The following is a 26,435-nucleotide window of genomic DNA, read 5'->3' as shown; positions in this document are numbered from 1 at the left end:
AAGCAGGAATTGTTTAAAAGGAATGATATATGTCTGAACCTACAACATTAATTATTTTTTTTTAACTCGTCATTACTGCAGTTATAAAATAACATTATTTTGAAATAATAACAGCAGGTACTTCATATGTTTGCCACTTTTTATAAAAGCACTGGCATGTCAACCTATTCAAAGGAACTACACTGATTTTAATGTCACATTTGTCATGTCAATGCAATCTTCGAGTTCAAAAGAGATTGTGTCTTCTATAGAAAAGAAAAAACTGCCCTAGCTACTGACATTTCAATTAATTACAATATTATTTATCTAATGATTGCAGGTTTAATTTCTTTTATTTCAACCATGTAAATGACTGTGAGGTAGTACCACTACTATTCTCAAACACATACAAGAATTGAATAGCATACTTTCTCACGGTATGAATAACCCTGTGCTACTGACCGTGATTTTGGCTTCATAGTTGCATTCCATGATCAACTAAAAGAAAAATTAAAGTTTGACTTATAGGTTAGCACCTTCAATCACTGTAACAGGAAATTTCTGTGCTTCTAGAAAGATCTACAAATTATCCAAGTTCCAAACACAGGAGTTTTTGTTCTAGTAAGCTTTAAAAAAATAAAATCCTGAGAGACAGCAATTCACATGCTATATCTGGAAAATTCTTGAAAGAGAACTTCTTAATGTTAACTTTCTTATCAATAAACTAATACAAAATAGGTAACAGCAAAAATTATTTTGCCCTGAGAGTTACATTTAAGATTGTATCACCAGTCAGCATTTTCAGAATAGTCAAAAATTCTATTAAAAATATCAACAAAATGAAATGCAATGAATTAGTACAAGAAAGTATGAATGTGAAGCTATATAAAATATTTAGTGATATTATTTAGATATCCTATTTATTATAGTATTCTTTTGCCATTTTGCTTCCAAATGCTTTAATATTTTCCTTCTCTGAAGCCTAAAGAAATCTGAGATATTGTCAATTGCCAGAAATATAAGAAAATACCAAAGAAAATCTGTAAAGTTTGGGTACCTCAGAATTTTCCAGTACTGAAAGGCCTTGTAATAAAAGTAAAACATGCACATTCTGAAGAATTACTTTCTAGAAATCACACAATGGTGCCTTTCAAAACATAGGAATTTAAAGAAAGGGAATCGAACAACAATAATTTAATATGAGCAGTAGATTATACACCAGCTCATTGGGGAGCCCTGCCAAAAGTACCCGAATGATGAGTGAGCAGGGAGCAGGAAAGAACAAGCACAAGTGCACATCAACACAGATACCACTTCTCAGCACAAAAACTCAAAGAAAAAGATTAAGATGGCAACTACTCTCGTCTACTTTAGACTTACACTGCCAAAGGCCTAAACAAGGAGTACTTATTTGACAAAAGCCACAACTCCTTCCTGTAGCAGGAATGCACACCAGGGAGGTTACTATATCTAATCAGGCATTGCACAATGGACCACACAATTTTTGATGCCCAGAAGAAATATGGTCAAGAATTAAGTTTTTGTTGGCTTCCGGTAAAACATACACATCTAACACTGTTTTCACAGAAAGAGTTTAAATATCTGAAGAAATACCATTCGCAATTGAATTTTATGGTACTTACTCAAAGTTGAACATAGTTTCCTCAATCTAAAGCGAAGTCAAAGGAAAGCCTGTAACTTTTGGGTATGGGTCAATCTTCACTTAGACCTTTGAACTCTTACCCATCTCTACTCTAATTTCTACTTGTGCACACACTCAAATCCTTGTGAGGCCACTGTTGTAATCACTATTTCTCTTTCAGAAAATACAAGCAACATACAAAACTGCCAGATCCCCTTCCAAGGTCAGTACTATGAATATACAACATTATACTTAAAGATTCTTTATGCTTTTTTATGAATATCGTAATCCAAGAGAACTTTCTTGCTTCATTAGTCTTTGAAATATGTGGTCACTTCTTAGCAATTGTGAAGCTAGAAACATTAAAAAGATTGGTTTCCAGACAATTCGAAAGCAGGCAGGCACACTTAGACATTCCTGCAATGAAACGCAAGTTACTTCTCTAATCAGAAAGTGCTGTCCTGGACATGAACCCAACAATGACCTGGCTTCACTCACAGTAGAGAAAACATGTGCTCACATAATGCTCACATTTTGTTAAGCCAAGAAAGATAAAACCCACACAATGGAAAGGAGTTTTCTTCTTTGAAGTTTAAAAAGTAAAACTAAAATAAATTTACAATTAATTTTTCGAACAGTTCTCTAGTTGCTCAAACATCCAACGGTGTTCTGCAAATTCTGCATCCTTTCTGTACTTGTCCGACATTTACAAAGGAACTCGTTCTGTTTTCCTCACTTCCTGAATTATCATCTATCATTTCTGAACTAAAAGACATAATGTACCAATTTGAACATTCCATCTACGTATTCAAAAGGTCATCAGCAAAGATTATTTTTGTATACCTTTGTCCTCTCTAGATAAAAGCGGGGCTGATTCACAAGAATATGGCATTGTAGCTGCTTACACCTACCTTTCCCACACACGTCCCTTTAAAATCTTCAAGGGCATAGCAAGAAGAGAGATACTCACATACACAAATATAGCTCCAATGCACAAACAGCATTCTGTACTTACATCTGATTAAATGCTATGTTTATGTGATGTAGGCCCATTAAGTTGGGTCTTAAGTATTTAATTAAGCAGAAAAACAGCTCACTTACGTTCTTCACTCTTCTTGGCAGATAATTGTGCCATAAATACAGTATATGATCCCACAGTGAATATTGTATAATGGTAAATTCATTCAAGGAGAATATCATACATGGTCTAGTAGCATATAAATAGCAGCTGGATCCCAGAAAATTAATTACATCTTGTAGTCATTCACACAACAAGTATATATAATGCCAATACAGCTTTTTGCTTGAAAACGTTCAGTACTTAAAACTCTTTCTTTAACCATAAAAAAGCCCTATGTTTTTAAACATCTTGTAATTTTACACAGCATTTTACTTATACCACAAAAACTAACATTAGTGTTTGCATTTGTTAATTTAGTCATGGTTAGCATATCGAAGAAAGACATCACTACAAAAATTAAACAGCAGATGAAAAGTTTGTTTCAGAATTGGTGTCTGGCTGATTAATTCAAGCTATGCTTTTCATCATACAGACATTAACTAAATAAAAAAAAAGATAAATAATCATTTCAACTTCAATACAACTGTTCTTACACTAAAGAAATATGAGAATAAAACATGTTTACTTGAAAAGGAAGATTCTGGAAATAAATTTGCATATCAACAGCAGTAATTAAAAAAGAAATTAGGAGAATGCACATAAAGTGACGTCACAACACATTAAACTGCATGGAAATTCAACAGGAGTGATAGATGCACAGGCAAACAAGCTACACGGATTTTTTGCCAAACTTCTCATTTTCTGTTGTCCTTCAAATTTTAGTGGCCTACTTTCTCCCAGTCTGTTTTTCTATGTTTCCAGTCACTGAAATGAGTTTCCTAAACTAACACATTGTTATATTCAGAAATAAATAAATAAAATCAGGAATAAGCCTATTTTATTTTCTCTTTTGCTTACCTTCATTTTTGTTCCTCAGACCCCAAAATTTTCCATTGTTACATGCTACAACACTCTACACACATTTTTCTGACCTCTCAGTTTTTAATTATTTTCTTAAATGGGGGGGTGGGTGGGGTATTTCACTTTTATAAAAATGGTAAAGTTCTAAGAAATGCAAAGTATCCTTTCAGATGCAATTATCACTTGAACTCCACTGAAAACACAGGAATCAATAAAATACTCATTACTATCATATTTGGTGCAGTGCATTATCTAACCTTTGGGGTTTTGTTTTGAATGGGAAGATGCTATTTTGTTGTGTGGGGTTTTTTTAAATCATGAAGCAAGCAGCCCGATATGTTAGGTCTTGATGCAATGGAAGCATTAACCTGCAAATCCAGTTTGTCCAATAAGAAAAAGTATTAGGAAGTAACCATTCTAAGCAACATCTTCTGGTCTAGAAATAAAGATAAGCACTAATACAATATATAGAAATCCAGCTATTTGAGAGAAGGGTCAAGGGTGTTGAACAAAGATAATGACTGCAGTTCTGGAAAGTAAATTACATCCTTAGAGAAACTGTGAAAATAACCTACATTATTTGGGAATATCTATTTGCCATAATAAGTACTGGATACTCTTTCTTACAATGTAAGGTTAAAATACTTTAGGCTCCTCTAAAAATGTTACAACTGTACTACATACAACTCTTAGTAAAAACACCTTTAAAAGGATATCATCTACAAATCTGAACACTGTAAAATATATGCTCTTGGTTTTTTTAAATTTCTGCTTTCTGTATACTAGCCTAAATTTCATCATCAGATTTTAACCTCTTTCTAAATTATAAACCTCTAGTTTTCCTAAACCTTTCAAACTCTCCTAGTTCTCCAGCTGTGGCAGAATTCGTTACTTTACTACATAAATACCGCTACAATGCAGAAAATTAGTTAGCAATCCACAAATGTTACTCAAATGTTTTTGAGTAGATATCATACTCAGAATATATCACACTGCTAAATCAGTCTTTTAATGTTTTAAAATTCCAGACTTTAAATGAGTTGATACTCTAAATTACAAACATCATACAAATTCAGAATTTGTCCAGACTAGTGCTTAAGTCCCATTTAAACTAACAGAATTCACATACCTGAAAATTAGTACCAAACTGCTCAGATGAACCAAACTACCTTTAAGATTTTTCTTCTAGATTTGAATTTGTACACGCCACATTTTAATATAATTTTCAAATACAATCATATCATACCATCTTGTTTCATTGAATATATCCAAAACATCTCTGTTACCATACTAATACTCTCTGTAGTGAGGATTTCAGGGTTAAATGATGCAGAAGAAAAACATTCTGAGATGAAAAGTTAAACTGGAGAATACCATCCACACAGTCAGACCTAAGAGGTCCATTTAAAAGAAAAGCTTTTTTCAGAATTCAGTTTTTAAAAGTCCTGTCATAAAAGCAAACACTACTGATCAACATCTGAATCTACCGAAACATCGGAATCCAGTAAGACCTCCCAAGCCAAGTCTGTAACGCCTAGCTGTTTACATTTCATAATTTTCTTCTTCTACACTGTGTAGCCCCTTAGAGTTGTCCCTTTTATCAGTAACTGAAGATGCAAGCTTTATACTCTTAGAACAACTTTCACCTATTAAGAAAAAAAATGGTGCCATCTTAATAGAATACAACTGGTTACAAATAACTAACTTGGGCTTTCATGTTAAAGTAGCTGGCCTTTACCAGAGTGATAGTTCAACCACCATTCCCAAAAGCAAACACAGGAACTGAAGATGGGTATTTATCTAGCGTAGATCTACATCTTTACTCAACAACCAGTGTTTCAATTTTCAACTAATTTAGCCAGGTCAAAACATTTAAACTCATATGGAATCATCCAGAATTACATCTATTACTATATTGTGAGACAATTTCTGTCTCTCATCCCAAGTCACCTGCTTGCCCATATATTTCTACCTTTCACACATAGAGGTCTTGCAAACATGAAATACTGAGATTGGTATGACATAAAATAAACTTGTCTGGCAGTTACTCAGTTTTATTTACTACCCCTTCTCACACTATCTTCACAAGACATTTCCAAACTTTTCTAAATAACATGTTAGAATTCTAATAATTTTAAATAACCTATTTTATTGTGCATTTTACAAACCAAGATCTTTGTGTATGGATTTTTATATCAACTTCTATCTCCAAAAAATGAGAACTGCTGCATAGTAGTAGCAGCAGTTTGGTACTGAATCAACGGAAGATAACAGAGCAAATACTAACTTCAGAAAAGCCTGACTATGACTAGCAACCACTCTCCAGTGGTAGCTGATACCACATGCTCCAAAGACAGACACTGCAAATCCAAATAGTAGGCGGTTACAGAATAACCTCCTTCAGAGAAGTCTCTTTTCAGTTTCATTAATTCAAGTGTGACTGACCATATTCCTTCCATAATATGCATCCATCTGTATAGCCAGGGACTTCTATGAAGTTCCAGTACCGATTAATTTATAAAGGACATTGAGATTTACAAGCCATTTAAAGTGAGAATTAAATACCCTCTTTCCTTGATAACTCATTCAATGTTTCTTTGTTTTCTCCTGTGTTTCAAACAACTAGACTTCAAAGTTACTCATTCTAAGGAGCTTTGCCAGGGTTTTGGTACCACAACTTTTCAAGAGTACCCACATTTTGCAAAGACCTTCACCACTTTGAGAAATACAATCTCCCTAAATTCAGACTAATTTATTATGAAAAGAAAACCATGACAACTGTTTGCACTCTTGCTTTATTATTACATCCGGCCTGGTCACTATTGGAAATTCAATCTATTATTGTTGCTAGGAGCCTGTTGCTATGCAACCTAAAAGGGTTATGCAGTGCTTTCAGGCTGTGAAGCATTGAAAACAACCTATGGCTCTAACCAGTTTATTTACATATATTAACACTCTCCTCAGTCAACCCCCAACTCCAAGCATACTCTGAAAAAAAAAGTTACACTGACAGATTTGAACAATGTAAACACACACGAAAGGAGAAAATTTACACAAAAGCAATATATCTTATCTCTACTGCATGCTACAGCAAAGTAAACAGCAATACTTCCTCTAATTCATCATTTAAGTTAAGAAAGTTAAAATCTGTAAACTTCAAAACCCTTCAAGGTTTAACTATCAACAGCTAGTATAACGCAGTTGCACAACATGGTCTGCACAGATATTTTATAATAAACTTTGACAGAACAGTACATTAAGTTTCATACTCTGGATCATAAAGCAAGACTTTGAAAACAAAGCCCTAAAAAATAATATTAAAATGGCAGAATAATACTTAGTATTTATTCTCTATATCAAAAGACATCCAACAGGCCTGTAAGTTCATTTTAAGACTTTGCAACCAAACTGAGTTCTGCCTTTGTGTGTCTTTGTCACCTTGACAGATTATGCAAGCCAAATTAGACATCTACGTACATCTCTGCAGATTCATTTATTTCAGCAGTATTTTTGCAAATCTGCTGGAGAATGACATGCAGAAGAGCTGAATATTAAGACTTTTCTCCACTCTTTCTAATAATCTGAGGCTATTCCAGCCTGCACCAACGAACAAGTTGTTCTACAGCACCACAATTAAGAAAGACACATTTCCTCCAGCTTGGTCCTTTAAATGGATCCATACTACAACACATTAGCGCAGGTTGTGAGCGTTTGCTGACTGACTCAACAGGATGCTGGGAGTGTAAAATTAGTTGTAACTGCCTTTTCTTCAGTGGTAGTACACGTTTTTGCTTACCTTCCCAAACTAGTTATTTTGCTGGCATCTATTTTTCTGAGACTTCTATCCCTCTTGAATAAGATGGACAGCCATATCAGGGGAAAAAAAAAAAAATTCCTTAAGAGTACAAAGCTAAGAAAGAAACACACTGTCAGAAAAATTATTGGAAATACTAAGATTAATTGTCTATACAGTAGCCATAACAGCCAGCACCACAAAACGGATTCCACAAGTCAGATGAGGAAATGCTAGGGTTTGTGCATCCAAAATGCTTCATAGTACTTAGTGGCAGAGGTTTTCTAGAGAAACCTTGAAAACAGTAACAAATACAAAGACTATTCTGAAGACAAAAATCTCAGTGTTGGGAATAAGACAGCAAACATCAGAATGCATGACTACAAACTTTTCTAACTAGAACTTTGCTTCTTGTCCAGAATTTGTAAGCTCACAGAATCTTTTCTAAAGCAAAGTCAAACTTCTCATTGTGTTAGGATAAGACTCAAACCACAAAGAAGTTGTCTTATCCCCTACACTTGGGGGATTTATCCTAGTAAGGTTGACAGTCACTATTCTAGTAGAGTCTACAACCAAATACCACAATCAAACATGTTCCATTAGCCAAACCCATAAATCTAAAGACTTATTGATTATGATCACCATTGCTAGTTTACTTTTTATAATTATATAAAGAAAAGATCACTATAATGTTAAGTTACTCTAGTGGTCATGACCTCAAAGATGACAGGCAGCTTGGAAAACATAACAGAGGTATAGCTAGAACAATCTAAGCATGTTATGCTGTAAAAGCTAGATACTGGTTATTGGAACTAAGTTTTACAGTCACCATTTTGTTAGAGCTTGTTAAGTGCCTCTGTGTTACCCAAGGATTTATTAAACACAGGAAGGACTTTGAAAAAGAGAGCAGAGATCCAAAGCTATGTCCATCTACCATTTTTCCTTAAATGACCTTTCATAAGTATGAGATTTCAACATCACTGAAGCAAATGAAGCTTGCAAAAATCTAGATTTTGTTTAGACAAAACAGAATACGGTCTTGATTTATTAAATCTGGTGAGACACGCTGGTTGTCTTCACTGACAGCTCAATAAAAGAAATTTGACCAGCATCTGGCCATAAGAAGCTTAAGGCATAGCCTAGCATTTCTCTGTCCTTTATTACAGAAGATATCTCACCTGTAGGATTGGACAATCAAGAAAGCTGCACAAGCTGAATGTTCCCTCTCCAAGTAGCAATTCTCTCTAGTAGACAGTTCTACATTACCAAGCTGATTTAAGAAGTAAACAATGTCTCCTGTTAACTGTAGAACCACTGTTCTTAGGATATAATTCACTACCTCCACAATTATACCAGAGAAAATGCACACAGAACTGCTCCCCTATGTTTTGTGGTTCAGAAGAAAAAAATTTTAATGAATGACATGAAATTGATAAGCTGTGGCTACTGCTACAAGCAAGAAAACCTGACTCATTTAAGGTGCTTAGAAAGATTGTTACAGCCTTCAGAAACAGTGCATGGGCATAAGGATGCTGCAGAAAGTCTTTTTCACTACTTTCTTCTAGATGTCAAATCACTTAATGTAGATGAACTACATTTGGTTCTACATACTCTCTATATGCATAAACAAGAGATATATACATACGCACTGCCACTCCGCATACACATATACTGTATGTGCAAATATATACACATAAACGTACACATATCTATGCATACAGAACAGCTGCTTCAAGCATATATAATACACATACATCCAGCCATTCAAACTAAATGGCGTACATGTTGTTACCCACACTTCACATTTTTTAACATTTTCCATTATACTATTGTTTTCATTTCATTGTATCTTTAAAAAAAAATAATTCATACATAGTTCCTCTTACCCATAAGTAGTTTCAGAAGATTAAAGTTCTCAGCAATGCTGAAAGTAAGGTGCAGAAAAAAAGTTATTTGCCTGTATGTATTTAAATACATACATATTTTGTGATACTTAAAACCCAACTACTTCAATGCTAAGTTTTAGTAAACACACAAATTCCAATAGTAATTTACATGTGGCACAGCCATGAAGCTTCATTACCAAAAACTGGTAATATCAGGCTTTTAGCTGTGACTCAACTAAACTGCTAAATTTCTCTGGACATACTGTTTAACAATTCACAAATTGCTCACATAATTTTGTATCTTCCATGTACAGACTACCAACACCATATCCTCAGATCAGTAAACATGCCACTAGCTGAAGCTATGATTTTCTCCCAAACTGCTTTTCTACAAATTTATTAAGGTGTTTAGCCCTAAAGTCAATGACTGAGAAATTTTTGTTCCTGTATCCCCAATACTCCCACAGCTAATATAGAAGCAGCATAAAGAAGTGGAACACAAAGAAAAGAACAAAGGCAGGATGAGTAATTGTAAAAGGCCAAGCACATAAGAGAGTGATGAGAAGAGATGTAAAGTATATGTAGAAGAACGGCCATGAGCTGAGATGCAAGTGAAAGTTAGTAGTGAAAAGCAGGAAAGGTAGTTGGAATTAAGGCATATAAATTAATGGTTCTCAGCTTTCTGAAAATCTCACCTTTCCTGCTTTAAAGCTGAAAAGAAGCAAAACCAGTTTTTAAGACATTGCCCCTATAGCCTCAGAACAATTGTAAAATTGGTGCACTGTACACAAGAAAAGTACACACGTTGCAGGCACAAGTTTGATTATCTCTAATACAGATAATATAATGACAGAGAGGTCAGAAGTGTACAACATTTACCATAATAAAACTATATTTCACTTAAAAATAAAGGAGACTAGATATGTTTCAGTAAATTGTTTATAATTCTTACTGAAATGTAATACATTTTTAATATCTTCATTTATCAAAACTACATTATTGTCTTCAATCACATCACTTACCATTTGCAATAGGTATTAAATTTTCAGGACCACAAGAGCTAAAAATTTCGTATTCAGAAATAACAGACTTAGGAGGACAAAAGACTGAGTGGTACTGGAACAGTGATCACAGGAAATAAAAACTATGTTCTTTTCACTTTGTACATACATGGGGCTGTAAAAATAACATAGTAAAATTTTGGCAAAATTTAAATTACAAAGGTTTTTCAATATTATAATCAATTACATGAGAGAAGATGGTATTTTTTTCACATCTCCAAACATGGCCTAACGGATGGCCTAAATAAGGCTTGTATATTCTACAAACGACCAGTAACAAAGAAAGCTAATGTTAACTTGTTATAGTTCCACTGAAAACTTCAATTTATCATTATGATAATGAAAGTCATAGTCTAAATTATCCACATAATAATGTTATCAAAATAATACACTCGGATGTGAAATGACAATGATGACTAAATTACCAAAAAAAATCTTTATACTTCTGTGTATGGATAATGCACTCAAATATGAAAACATAGATTAAAATTTATCATATATAAAGGATGTAAAGCATTATGACTATGTATATGACTATATGAATATAAAGGACTGGGAGAATCCAGAACAACTCTTAAAGAAACCTGGATCTCTAAACACATGTAACTTCTCACCCCATTATAAAAGAGTTCCAAACTGAAACAGAATTACCCAGTCTGAACATTTCATATTCTAAAGCTCAGTTTTTCCTGAACTGAGCAACACTGAGCTAGTACCTTAAAGAGATCAGTATGGTTAGTTACTTAAATATTTAAAAACTATTGTGGATGAACTGTTCAGAACTTTGACCAAGAAACTGTATGTGGAAAGAAGTGTAGAAAATGATGGCTGTAAAGACTATAATAAACAATGATACCTTGGGATTAGTCACACAAATCTTTCAAAAGTTAGCCTCTAATTGTCTTGGAGCATTGTTCATACGTTTTCCAGGACAGATTCTGACAAACCCAAACAAGCAGCAGCTCCTTCTTAGTCAGCCCCACCAAGAGTGCGAGCTTGGCTTTGTCATTCCACAAAGGTGGCAGGTATCAATAGGCTCTGCAGAAAGTCTTAGTAAGTGTCAAGTGAGCACACTTTTATAAGTTCAAAGTGATTAAAAAAAAAACTCGGAACAACCCACCACCAAAACAAGCAAACAACAAAAAAAAACCCCTCTTATTTTAAGATATCCTCTAAGCTTCCCACTCCTCGATGTGATTTTTTTTCCCCAAAGTCTTGATATTTACCTATTGTCAGGTTGCTGGTAAAAGAAACAGATTCTGAACTTCTCAATATTTGTTCTTTCCAATTATATAAAATTAGCTAAAAGAATGTTCCTCAGAATATATTTTTTAAGTGTCAATGTTGTGTACATTGACATGAATGGAGCAGGTTAAAGCACCCTGAGAGAAAATTAGAAATTAGCAAACAAGAAAGCAAAGTGGCTGCTGGTAAAGAATGAATCATGCAGTCCCTACAACCCAGCTGGAAACATGTCAGCAATGTGTGATGCTTAGTAGCCTTGTCACACCCCACTATCTCAGGTAAACTGTTAAATATTAAACCACACGCAAGCAAGGCATCTAACAAGGAACAGGAAAAAGCAGCGGATACTGAACTGCAGAGCTTAGTAACTAAAAATGAGTGCCAAAAATACCAAAAATATAATTGTAATTACAAAATATACATAAAAAGATATCACTGCCATCAATGATAATATAATAAGGTAAGAAAAAAAAGGACTAAATCATAAACTGCAAAGGAAAAAAAAAAAGTTGACAGAAAGGAAGTTTTACAGAGTGGTATATACTTTAATTTCCTGTCCAGGAAAAGAAAGAAAAAGAAAGAGAATAAAACGAGCAATCAATCTTTTAGTATACATAGAAAGAAAACTTTCAACAAGTATTCACAGAGAAATTACAAAATTTGGTACACTTTTAGAAAAAGCTACCTTATTTCAAAATACCACTTTATGTCCTAAAGGTATCCCTCACTCTGCCCCATCATCTGAATTTTAAATATCTCTTTAAAAATCTACCATTTCTGTTTGTATCCATATACTTAAAACACAGGAATTGTACAATTAAATTACAATTTTCCTAATACTGTATTAAAGCTAGCTCAAAAGGAAAGCAAACAATCTCATTCTGCTTCGGTAAAAAAAAAATGAAAAAAAACAAAGACAGATGGTAACTGATGATAAAAGTATCCATGTCCTTTCCCATCCAAGTATAGTTGTATGAGGCGACTAGTATTTCACCCTGTTTATCATGTTCTTTCCTTTTTTAAGATACATATATATATTCAAGTTAATAGGAAATCCAGTGACAGCAACTCTGCAGGAAATACATAAGAAATGTATTACGTTGGAAGCAATGACAAAGAAATACTTTCACTGCACATATATTATTTTACCAAACATGCTTGTAATTCAGTATCACACTGGACAACAACATTTAAGATATTCATTTCAACCTTGTTTGCTTTCTCATCTGACTTTTCCCAATATGTTAGCATTCATAAGCACATATTTATTCACAAGACACTGTTATTACCATAAATGTTTGAAAAATACAGCTTGATTTTGGTGACTCATGAAATGACAAAATATTTTTAATGTAAAAATATACACCAATTCATACACACAGAAATAAACCAAAAAACTCATTAAGCCAAACATGCCAAAAAACTCCCACACAGCTTTTTGTCCACCTTGCAGTAAAAGACACTCAGTTCTAAACAATGCACTCTGCTTTGCTTTTCCAACCTAACAGTACTCAGCACCTTAAAAGACAGCAATTTGAACAGGTCTCAGCTTATATTTCCTGAGTAAGTACCAGTATTTTTATTTTTGTTCCATGTGTGACTTAAAACCAACCATTTAAATGTCTGCTTTTACTTTACAGGCATATATTTATTAACAATATTCAAAAATTATTACATCCTCCTTACTTATCACTGCATTTCTCTCAAAGAAACAGTTCGTTAAGCTCTTAGTTAAGATTGACTCTAGAAACCATGTGACAACATGAAATTGTGGAAAAAAGCATACATAATGGCTCAAATTGCATGGCTTTTTTGCCCTCAGAAGAAAAAACGCTGAGATAAATAAAAAGGAAGTACAGTGTAAAACCCAAATGAAGTAGTGAATACTGAACAACATACCAGCACACAGAAATGAAGGAGGAAAAAAAAAAAGTATTAGGGCAAATCCACTAACTATAAAAAAGAAAAGTCAAGCTAGTACTGTACAACAGTGAATAGTTAACAAATCTCTGTATTTACAGTAATTGTATTTACCATACAAATGGAATATCAAGAGTTGCACAATTGGATACAAATGTTTGTTTGTTTTCTGGCTTCTAAGGTTACAGAACATTTCTAACAAATTTTCACATTATCTGACAAAAAGTTTGATGCTCTGGTAATGTAAACAGTATTACTTTCAAAAGATGAAAGGTAGTATTGACTGATTTTTATAATTGTTTAGTAAGATTTGTTTTATTAGACTCCATCCTACTGCATATATAATCAGAAAAAAATTCAAATATAAAGAACATTAAGTGATAATATAGATTAAAGGTATACGTCAGCAGAAACTGAATTTGATTTCTAAGTCTGAAAATAAAGACATAAGACTATGTAACATATAATTTCACTGTTTTTCATAACTGCCAAGTACCAGTAAAATAACATTATCACATAGACACCATTAGCTATCTTATTTATAATATGGGACCATAAAAATCTAAACTAATGACACATACAACACCAAAACGCAATACTACTTGCATAATTTTTGAGATTCACTCAAGATTATTTGATTTGGGTTTTTTTATTGAAGCTCTTTGTTTTGCTCAGTAAGATTTACAAGTCAGTGATTAAAATGAATACCAAGAAAATTAAAGCAATATAAAAGTCAGACACGTAACTTTACTTGACAGGAACATTCTTAAAGACAAGTACAGTAGAATAGAGTTACTTGAAAAATGTACTGACTGTGTTATGGTGTTAGATCTTTTAGGACATTTCAAATTTCACTGTGCATTCCGCTATTCAGTTCAACTGGAAAAAGGATTTTTCCCAGGAAAAAATGCACTGCAAACACTTTAAGGAAATCTTACATCTCTCTTCTACTGCAATTCTTAAATTTGAGGGAGGTAAGTTTAACAACTTGTGAATAAAATCAAAATGCAGACTCTGAATGAAGCATTTGCCTGTTTATGCCTTAATCATGGAATTCAATTCAGCTAACAATAAAACATCTGCATTTAAATAAAGTGATTACTTTCTAATACTGCCTTGATTATCAAGACTATATTTACCACAATTTGTAATATGTACTTATGTCTTTGCTTATCCCTCAAGTAGTGTTGAACAAGAGTAAGAGATACATTAATTTTGCTATGGACTTCAGCATTTTAATTCCTTCTATTGCCTTTTTCTCTACTGCTATTATTTTTGCCTCTGCAGGGCTCCAGTGAAAATTCTCAAGGTTTCATTGCAAAATGTTGTATAAATAAATGCATGGAATCCAGTCTATGCCCAGTCCTAAGTTTGTGAAGTCCAGAGGATACAGAGCTGGACCAAAATAATATAACTGTAGTAATGCACCGAAGGAAAAAGAAACACAATAGTACTGTATAGTTGACAGTCTCTCGGACACCCAAATTTTGTCTTTGTGAGATAGCTCAAGACAACTATTTTGTGATTTTAGCTCTAGACACTATCCCTCTTTTTTTACCCCCATCGGTGAAGATTTAATTCCAGAACTAAGAAATGGAAGAGTCTAGGAACCTCTGTCCAAATCGCAAGTAAAACTATGGTATAGTTCAGGCAGCCAGATATTTCAGGAGCTCTCAAGTCCAACTTGCTTCTCAAAGCAGGCTCAGACTTGGCATCAGACCAGCTCTTCAGGGCTTTATCCAGTCAGGGCTTGAAATCTCCAAGGACAGAGATGGCAAAGCCTTGTTTGGCTCCAACTGCATTGCTGCGCTGTCCTCATGGGGAAAATGATTTTTTGTATCTCAGTCTAAACCTCTCTTACTTCCAACTTATGAACATTGTCTCTCATCTTTCCACCGTGCACTGCTGTGAAAAGCCTGGCTCCACCTTCCTGATGACCTGCTTGTAGGTATTAGGGCAGGCTGCTGTTAGGATCCCTGAAACTATCTTTTCTCCAGATTGAACAAGCCCAGGTCCCTCACTGTCTCTTCACAGACATATGTGTGGAGTTCCTGACTGTCTCAGTGGTCCTCTGCTGAATCTGCTACAGTTTATCAATGTTTTCCCCATAATGGTGGGATCATGAGGGCATCTACATGGATGTAGATGTTGCAAGGGGTGGCATGATCATTTCACTCAATTTCCTGCCTACATCCTTGTTGATACAGTCCAAGAGATACTGTTGATCTTCACTACTGCCAAGGCACACTACCAGCTCTCTGCCAACCAGGGACCCCAGGTCCTCCTCCACAGCACTGCTTCCTAGCCACTCCATCACCAGCCCACAGTCTACAGACTATTGCTTGAGAGTCTTTCCCTGCTTTCCCTCCTTTTCTTTATCACAGATGACCAAAACATAACTTCCAATTTCCTATCTGCCAGATAAATCCAGTTTTCTGCCTTAGACATTATACTTTTTCCCATCTTATAAAATGTGGGAAGAAAATCTTACACTTTATTAAAAACATCAGTTATTTTTAGTACAGGAAAAAAAATGAACTGCGCGCCCCAGCTTAACATCGTTTCAGTAGGCTACAGATGGTCAGCCTGTTGATGTTGAGCTTTGAAGAAATTCAGCTGTGTGTCTGAAGAGTAACCACCCTTGGATCATAACATGTAACCAACAACACAACTATGCTGACACGAGAACTTTTGGGTATCGCAAACTTACGACTGTGCTGAGGACAAAAGCCATTAAGAGCTGCTGAGATCTACAGCACTGAGTTTTTCCGGGTCCCAACCATATAACCTAGTACGTCATCCTGAAATCAAGCCATGGGAACCCTTAAAAGGCAGCCTTCCACATGTCAAGTAATCCTAAGACTCTCCTTCATCTCAGTTGCCTGTAATACGTTTGTGATGCACAACTTGTGATGCCAGGCCACTTCATTAGGTCATTGTCCTGGTTTCAGCTGAGAGGATTGATTTTTCTTCATAGTAGCTAGTGTGGGGATACGTTTTGGATTTGTGGTGGAGACAGCATTGATAATATAGAGATGTTTTTGTTCTATGGATTTATTGTTGAGCAGTGTTTACACGAGGCCAAGGCCTTTTCTGCTTCTTGCACTGCCCTGCCAGCGGGATGGCTGGGGGTGGACAAGAAGTTGGGAGGAGACACAGACAGGACAGGTGACCCAAACTGACCAAAGGGGTATTCCATACTATATGACGTCATGCTCAGTTTATAAGGAGCTTGGAGGAAGAAAGGGGGGGGGTGGCGGCGTTCGGAGCAATGGCGTTTGTCTTCCCAAGTAACCATTACGCGTGATGGAACCCTGCTTTCCTGGAGATGGCTGAACACCTACCTGCCCATGGGAAGTGGTGAATGAATTCCTTGCTTTGCTTTGCTTGTGCGCGCGGCTTTTGCTTTACCTATTAAACTGTCTTTATCTCAACCCACGAGTTTTCTCACTTTAACTCTTCTGATTCTCTTTCCCATCCCGATGGGAGGGAGTGCACGAGCGGCTGCGTGGTACTCAGCTGCCAGCTGGGGTAAAACCACGACAGTCATGAAAGTTGGTCACTGCACTGAAGCCAGGATCCTGTGTCTAGCTGTTCCCTTAAGTCAAGAAATGTCAGTTTCCTCAGAATTCAATCAAGAGAAATATATACTAAAGTATGGACAAGCAGTGAAGACAGTGAATGCCTTCAAGTCCCATTAAGATGGGAAACTTGACTCAGTGGCTTGTATCAGGATCATGGCAGGTGATTTTAGTATCTGAAATTTAAATCTTAGGAAGACCTGCCTCCCCAAACAACTACTGATACAAGATGGTAACTGAAATTTGAATATCCCACACTGCACAAGTTCATAAGGATATACTGTTTGGCTACTGACCATCTGGATGACTTGTAACAATAGCATTACAAAAAACACACCAAACAGCCACAACTGAACCAGCATAAAAACACAACCTTTCAAGTACTAGGAGCAGCTCTGTTCCATAAACCAAAAATCACTACTTGCATGATAAATTATGCTATTGCTTTGTAGGACAAACTCTAATTCTTACTCTATTGCGAATACACCTTCCCTTGGTTTGACTTAAGTTTGCTAGTGAAGCGTACTTCAGTCACAAACCCCAAATTCTATGAATCAGCCTGAGGTTTGAAAAACCCTAAGCCTCTCTCATCTCCACATAACTACAAACCCTGTACATTAAAACCTCTAAAAATTTACCTGCCCACTACTGTTCCTTAAAATACCCTGCCAGGACTATGGTCCTTACAGTACAAAAGTTTCAGAGAACTGGAGAAAACCAGAGCAAATCAGGACAACCTTCACCAGAAAGCACCCAGAAAGCTGGAAAGAGAAAATAGCATGAAGATTTGTGCTTTCATCTTAGCTCATTCACACTTGCCTCACTTCAAAACCCTGAATCTGAGCACAAAAGGATTTCCACAAAATTAGGGAATGGAGACATATTTCTGTGCTACCTATTTCCATTCTAAAGTTAAGCATGTTTTATTCCCTAAAATAACTGTAAGGACGGTACAGCTCAAAGAAGAGCTTTCATGCCTTTCACAAAGTCCAAACAATGATCGTCCTAAGAAGTTATAGGGAATTGCTATTACTATTACACACAATCAACTCTGAGGAGTTAAAAACACACTGGATTCTATGTTTTTTCCATTTACTAAATCCGATCAAAACCAAGAAAATTAATATGAAAGAGTTATTAACTCTTTTGCAAATTGTAACTCAGTTGAAATGGTTTAACACAGGGTGGACCAAATAAAAGAGGAGTGAACTAAATACTAAACAGAAACCCCTATGCTGACATGACCTTAGCTACCACATGCTCAAACTAGCATGTCAATTTCACCTCATGGCTAACAGTTAATTTGTTAAGTCAGCTACTATGCAGGTAGTTCAATTGCTCCTCGCTAGCTAAGGCTAATGTATCTTTGAATATAGCCAGACCTTTCCGCAGAAGTAATTTAACCAGTTTTCATAAACCATATATTAATTTTATAAATGGGTATAATAGTCTGTAGAGCTACAGATATTTAGTTAAACACTAACTTTTTCTAACTTAACTAACTGTAAAATGTGTCTGATCTGACCGTTCAATTATTTTAATTTTTTAATCAGAAATTTTGGGTAAATTTAGTTTTAAAATGGTGATTATAAAACAAGTCTTTTTCTAAAAAACACTTTGAAAAGCAAGCATGGGTTTTTAATTAAGGCAAGTAGTTTTAAGGCAAGTGTTTTTTCTTTACTGTATCTTTCCAAATTCTCCAAGACCCAAAGCAATTAACATTGAATCCTGATAACATAGTATGTGAAAGCTTAACTAGAAATACATATTAACAATCCTTTGTGTACAGCCACATGTCCTTCTTAATGAAATAACTACAACGTACATCTCATCAACAAGAACGTGGAGAAAGAAACATTCTTCCTTCACTAAATCTGTAACTATCGCCTCTCCTGTTTATGTCAAGGTACAGAATGATAAAGAGGTAAGAATACAGCACACATTGGAAAAAAAGCAATTAGATGGAGAATTCTGAAAACTTTTTGCAGTAGTTAAATAGAAGGTGAATCGTCAAATTTATGAAACATTTAACATAGACAAATCCTGACATTCACCACTCCTTCCAATGGCAAGAGAACTACAATTATGTTGTTATTTTTGCTTTCACCTACCTATAATGAGTAGACTTAGTCCTCCTTAGTAAATGCTAGTAACTTTTTGTAGTTCAACTCCTCTAAGACTTGCACTGTCAAATTGTACTCTCAGCTGTTCACAGTGCAGAAACTACCAAGAGAGAAGGAAGAAAAAGCTCAGGTGATAGTATCTCATTTCGTTTAGATGAGGCTACACAGACCAATAGCAACTTTTGTAAATGCTGTGTGGATGATGTGCAACGGGTCCTACTGAAAGACATTAGCTCAATTTCACAATCCTGGTCATCTAGCAAGTAAAGCCTTCAGATAGCCTATAAACATCCAATATAATTGTCAGATTAAGGGAGCTACATAAGCAAGGCTGCTCTCCCTCCTCCCCTCCCAGATTTAGATACATTCAGGGGGAAAAGAAAATCAGACCAAAGGTACTCCAGAAACAATATACAATGCATCACCTGAAAATTCAGCAGACATGAACTAGCTCATTGGAGCTAAAAATGTATTTTCGAATTTTAGCTCCACAGAAACGTAACAGCTATCTATCTGTAACCTTAATAACTGTGTTGTAAGTAGCTCTGGCTCAGGATCCTATTACACTTTTCTGATTCTTTGTAAAGGAATATAGTTAACAACACAGAAAAAGAAGTAATTAGACAAGAAAACAGAACACCTTAACTGAAGTAGAATAAACTGACTCAATGGCACCTGCAAAGTGATATACTGCACCTTTTAATAGATTTGCTTATTTCTATTTCTACTTTGCAATGTTGCATGATGTAACTACACTGAGTTTAAGTGTTTAGAAAACATCCCTGAGGTGGTTATGTAAGAGAAAACACAGTTAGATTAATTATTATGAGGTAATAAAACGGAAGAGAGAAGCCATTTACTTGACAGATAAACAGTAAACATGGCTTAGGTGTAGTGGCAGCATCCAAAGCCTGAACAAAATCTAAATACGTGGTTCTTGCCTTAAAGAATTTATAAACTTATTTGAAATAAGATTTCAATAAGAAGAAAATTAAAGAACTAAAGAAACTGTTTACTCAGAGAACGTCTAAGAAGCTGAGATATACTTAATGTATTGGGGTCCATGGGTGGATGAAATGACCTTTAAAAATAGTCCTAGATATTTTTTTCCTCTCATTAATGAATGAATAAAAGTCTCAAATGTTACAAGTACATCCAAATTTAGTGATTAATACACAATCTTTGGTGTTCCCATAGCATTGTTATGGATGTCACATAAGAATTTAAACAAGTAAGACAGGTTAGAAATAAGTTAGGAATTCACAGAGAAAGTCTGAATTGCTAGAATTTAAACTTCCAAGCCTCATTAAAATTTATATTGTAAAACAGTAAATTCCTTTATTAAATACAACTTACAATATAGTCCATCCACCACCTCTTGATTTTGGGCCACTAAATCTGAAGTTAGGGGGCTAAAGACAAACAACTTACAATGGTGGAACAGGAAAAACAACTAAAGGTAGTGCGCAAAATGAAGCAATTTAAGGTTTTCTATCGCAGCTCCAGCCTGCACTTTTTCACAGGCTTCCAAAGGGAAATGACACTAAACTAGACACCATAATCCATCCCCACGCACAAAAGGCATTGCCTTCTTAATCTTACAGTGTATGGAAAACCAATAGATATTATTAAACTACAGAAGTTACAACAATAAATTCTAATCTGTTGGGTTCATATACCCATAGAGAAATTTTTGAAATGAAGCATGGTACTCATAAATATGTAGAGGATACTACTTTTATACTGGGGGTTTTTTGTTTGTTTTGGGGGATTTGGGGTTGAGTTTTTGTTTTGAAGTGGGCAGAGAGGGGCAGGTGTATCTTTCTCCAACTAATGACTGCTGGAGAAAGATATCTATCCTGATCAACTAAAGCTCCTGTATCTTTTGCAATTCAGAAGTAAACAGGTAAGCTTCAACCTCAGCTTCACCCAGGAAGAGTTTCATCGACAAAGAAAAAAGAAATCTATGCATTTTTAAAAAATAATTCAGTTATAAATGAGCAAGTTACATTAGTATGTGAATATAGATTTATAAATGAAAAATATAACATAAAATGAACATCACTCCAAAATGCATGGGTCTTTCAGGTAAGTTCATACAGCTTTTCAGATGAGCAATAATTTACTTCAGTAAGTATAAATTGTTTCAGCTATATGCTATACAGACATAATTTACATATAAATATTTCTTCTCTTTCAATGAACAGAGATTGTATTTTAAGAGTGTGTATAAATATATCTGACAGACACACTTAGATATGGAACAGCCAATTTCTTCCATGATATTTAGCATAATATTGCCAAACAGTAAGTTTGCTATATTGCAATGCACAGAAAGAAGTAGGAAAAATTCAGTAAGATTTATTCAACTCCCATATACACTACCAGTGCATTTCAATGAAAGAATTTTTAGGATTTTCTTTCCTTTTTGTATTTCAAATACCATAGCACCCTCTGGTGCATCTACTAGAAAGAAAAAAACTAAGAATAAACATCAGTCATTGTTACAAAAAGGTATTAAAAGAAAAAAGGAACCCTTAGAAACAAAAAATGCCTAAGATCTGTTAAATTTCAATTTCATTTTCTTATTAAAATATTTTGTAACTGAGGAAGTTACAACTATTGAAGAATAAAATTTAAAAAAGAAAGAAAACTGCAGGTGTGCTAATATAGAAGGGTAACAGAAAAAAAGACAGAAGTTTGAAACTAATCCTGTTCTTAATAATGGGTCATTTTCATTAAAAAATATTCTTAAGTGAAATATTCTTTAAGAAAAAAAGTTAAGGTAAGTAATTTAATGAAACAAAATGTTACAACAAGCAATATGTCTGCTCCTGGTCTTTCAAGAATGAAAATTATTAGGACTACAGCTATCCACACAGTCATAAACCGCTAAATTTCACACACAAACTCACATTTGCTTTAAAAGTCCAATGAGAAAAGAATTTTAAAATAACATGATTGTACTATACAGAACACTTCAAACTCTGGTATGACATCTTAACTTTTAAAACACACCTAGTCACTGGGAAAATACTTTCCTAGAAAAGTACATTTTGCTAATCACAAAAGCAGAGATCACCACCTGCTTTAGGCAGCTCTTTTGTAAACCTCTGGAAGTCTCAACACAATGCACAAGAAATGAAAGTGACACCTGTTTAAATCAGCCATCTGTCCCTAACAAAAAAGATTTAGTCAAATCAGTATATATACTGCTCCTTAAATTTCAAAAATACGGGTATACATAGCATCTGTGAGAAAAGAAAAGTATTCTTACAATTGACAATCAATTTTACCAGAAATATATAAATAATAAACTTGTAGTTAACAGAAAAACATCATCTTTAACTTTAGCCTATTAATTTTAAAAGTCTCATTAATTTTTCAGCCGTCATTCTTAGTAAAAAAATAAGTAGTTTCATAATTTAAAAACATACTGCTTTTGGTATTCTAACACATTCATTTGACAAAGAGTTTGATTTTGAAATGGAACTCCAGCTACAAGGACACTACAGTACCACTGAAAGCTTAATTTTTTTTCTGTCTGTATTTGTGATACATTCACAACATGTCATTTCAACTGAAAACAATTTTTAAAAAGGATTTTTAAAGTCATGTTTTTAAGAGCCTATTAATTTTTTAAGCATTCCACTTGACAGTACCTGAAAGTGGTAAGCTTTTGGAGACTGCAGGTAAAAATACAACTAATATGGAATATTTTAAGAGGAAAGGAAGCCTTTCTTAAGAGGACAAGGCAAAGCATGAAAACCAGAAACACTAGCTAGCACACCAAAAGGAACTGCAATGATAAAAGATTATTGCATTTTAGATACCTGCTTACATTTCAAGTAAGAAGAAAGGAAAACAATAACAGCCTTACTCCTCAATGTAAAGTTTAGTAAATTTAAAGAAACAACAACAAAATTTCTGCAGACAGTTTTGTGATTAACAAACTACCGTATCAGGTGGGAACAAGAAATGGGATAGCGCTAACAAAGCTGAACCTAATTATCAAATAAAGTACCTTGATGTTAAAATCTAACAGCATTGTACCTTTGATTCCTATTTCATTCATTTACCTACACCACATTACTGAAAGGGTTTCTCCAGAGTAGCACAAGGTAGGTTAGCTCACTAACAACACAACAGAGCATATGACCCAGTTAGGCTCATTAAGATATGCTGAAACACAGATAGTATCACAGTCTAAGTCATGAAAACAAATGAATAAAAAAAGAAAATCACAAGCCACTCTATTTTCAAACACTGGTTAATATCACAAACACCAACTATTTTGATAGCTGCGGGCATTAGGGAATCAGAATGCATAATGCAAATCTCATATATGATCATTACAGTATTTCAGAGAGAACAGAGTCAATGCTTTTCTCAGTAAAGCCCATAATATCAAAGCGGTGATTACGGCTGCATTATTATTTTCCAAACTGCAGTCACTGCCTAAAGAAAATGTAGCTAAATAGTACTAAAAAGGTCTTTGTTTTTAGACAAAATAATGTACTTCTAATCTGTTTTTTAATAAACATCGGCACATCTCCTCACAGAGTTAAAACAGAAAGTTTGTCTCATAGCCTATGCATGCACTTTCCTTTGCTACCAGGAGTCTGGATATATGCTCTGCAAAGCAGATTTCAACACCCCAAAAGGACTCCATCCCAAGTAGTACTCTGTCCCACTGTAAGAGAGCTACTCAAGAAAGGTATGGTGCAGAACTGACATTGTCTCTTTTCAACAATAGTAGATGTCAGGAATGATTTCACAACAAAAAAAAAAATCACATAAACTACCCGATAAAACTAATAACAAATACATTAAGATTTAGATGTGCCACATAACTGATAGAGTACTATAACTCGCACTGAAAATTCTTAATGTCTTTAGAACTTATTTGACAGCAGGACCTACAAACTTAGCACTGAGTGGTTTCATCTTGTGTAAAATCATAAAAAGATGACAATGTAGAGACCTTTGGTCATTACTCAAAATAGGGTATTTTACAAGTTCTTGTTGGTCCATGAAATATACATTTAAAAAAAAGGACAGATCCAATCTGCTTTAGCTCAAGAAATGTTAATATGAACAATGCACTAACTACTTAGCACATTTTGTGGTTGATAGCCACTTGGAAAAATTGCCCCGTCACATTCCTTGGTAGTTCCACTGTGACACAAACAAAAATATTGTTGTTGAAATTGTAATGAGAAACCTTGCATTTTACACAGGGTTCTACAGATACAAAAATAGAAAAAGTATATATACACAATTAAAATGTAGGTTTTAGATTAAAAACAAGAGCATCCTTTTCCCCACCTATTTTACTATATAAAGCAATAAGGAAATAAGTCATCACTTCAGAAAGAAAAAAGCTTGTCACAACACCATGATTTGACAAGCCAAAGATACGGATATCTAGATATGGAGATGTTAAAGGAGAATTTCATTGCCATAAGATGCCAAAAATCGACTGTATCTGAAAGAATTAGAAAAGTACATAAAGTATGATTTGACACCACTTACAACACAAATCTTTAAATCTTAATAAACAATAACAAAAACTATGAAGAAAAAACAAAGCAAAACATAGACTCATAGAATGGTTTGGGTTGGAAGGGACCTTAAAGATCATCTAGTTCCAACCCCCCCTGCTACAGGCAGGGACACCCTCCACATCCTCACTGATAACACAGTTTCTACTACAGCTCCTTGGGAGGTAAAAAATTGCCTCTTCACTCTTTCCCAAACTTGCTCTTGAAATATAGTAGCAATTACAAAATCACAAAGACTATTTTTCATATACTATTTCTTCTTTTCTCTTCCTTTGCTGCTCAGCACACAAACTTGCAGTCAATATCCCGAATTTGCTTGATTGTGAAGAGTTTAAGGAAACTGAAATGGATTCTCTCTACATGAACATAACTCACTGTGCATAAACTAGATCTACATACTACTGGTAGTATGAAAGCATCATTTAAAAAAATAATCCCCTGCAGGAGCGCAAGAAGGAAAAAAGCCCTGCTACTCTGTGTATGGGTGAGGGTATTGAATAAATAAAAAAACACTTCACAATACAAAGAAAACACAGCTTGCACTAAGATAAGCGGCAACATTAATTATGAATAAAAGAAAAAATTGCATGGCTACATAAAGCACAGAAAAGTGATTGACATGATCAACAACACAGGAGTATCATTAAAAAATATAGCAAGTTCACGTAAATCTGCCACATTTAGCAGTCGCATCAAATCAAAACAAGGCCCCTATAAGTGAAAGGGAAAAACACCCCCTGCTCTGGGTGTGCTACAGGATCCGTCTCCGGCTGCATCTTTCCTCCCACCCCTACGGTTTCTTTCGGGTTTAAAGTAAGTAATCTTAGGCTGGGGCCAGAGCCTCGTTCCCCGATTTCTGCATTCCCCCATCCGTGCAAAGGGGAGACCAAGTAAGATGCATACCCACCGCATCCAAACAATTGTCCTGCAAGTCCCAGAAGCGTGCCTCCGTCCCCGTCATCGCCAAGCCTCTCTTCCTCCTCACTTCGCAGCGCGGCCAGCTCCCCTCCCCACTCAACGGACACCCTCATCCCAACCGCCCCGCTCAGGAACGCGCTCCGCACCCAACCGCAAAGCTCCCCCAAGGCAGCGCGGCCCGGGGGAGGAAGCGGGGGGGGGGGGGGGGGGGGGGGGGAAGGACTGGGAAGAGGGTCGGAGAGGAGGAGGCGGCGGGAGAAAGCTGAGGAGCCGGGAGGGTGACCCACGTTCCCCTCGTTGCACCGCAACCAACCGCGCAGCCCAAGGGAGCAGCCCCGGCCCGGATGCTGCGAAGAGGGGGGAGACAGCGGCTGGGGGAGGGAGAGCGGAGGGAGAGCGGAGGGAGGGCCGGCGTGCGCCCGACAATCATATTCACCTGGGCTGAGGCGGGCTGCGGTGGTGTTCCCGCTGTCGTTGCTGCTGGAGGTGGCTGTTGTTGTTGTTGTTGTGGGTGACGATGAGGAAGGGGGTGAGGAGCAGCAGCAGAAGGAGGAGGAGGAGCAGGAGAGGAGCGGTTGTTGTTGATGGGTAACAGTCGCCAGGACTACGGTGACTATGGCGCTTGATTCACAAGGCAACGGTTGCTATAACTCACAAAAGGGAGAGCGAGCGAGGGAGGAGGAGGCGGCGGCCCAGCCGGAGAGGCCCGGAAGAGGCGGGGCCTGCCCTAACGGACAGCGCC

General features: G+C 35.7%; 1 protein-coding gene across 3 annotated transcripts in view; it reads right to left on the bottom strand.

Moving 5' to 3' along the window:
* The window catches only part of RFX3 (regulatory factor X3), a 126,890-nt gene extending 100,462 nt beyond the window's left edge, over nucleotides 1–26,428 (bottom strand). Inside the window, exon 1 of one of the 3 annotated variants that reach the window (XM_075741036.1) lies at nucleotides 26,130–26,428. Coding sequence is in view for 2 of the 3 variants with exons in the window: in XM_075741035.1 (XP_075597150.1) it covers nucleotides 25,683–25,806 (124 nt within the window). In the remaining variant the exon portion in view is untranslated. Of the gene's footprint in view, nucleotides 1–25,682; nucleotides 25,869–26,129 lie in introns of those variants that run through there. The other 2 variants (XM_075741035.1, XM_075741034.1) reach the window with 2 other exon arrangements.
* Nucleotides 26,429–26,435: the final 7 nt, after the last annotated feature.

Source organism: Balearica regulorum, chromosome Z (assembly GCF_011004875.1).
Source record: "Balearica regulorum gibbericeps isolate bBalReg1 chromosome Z, bBalReg1.pri, whole genome shotgun sequence".
In the NCBI taxonomy this organism is placed as follows: Eukaryota; Metazoa; Chordata; class Aves; order Gruiformes; family Gruidae; genus Balearica; species Balearica regulorum.
Note: the sequence above shows the minus strand (reverse complement) of the source record. Positions and strands in the feature narration are given on the sequence as shown.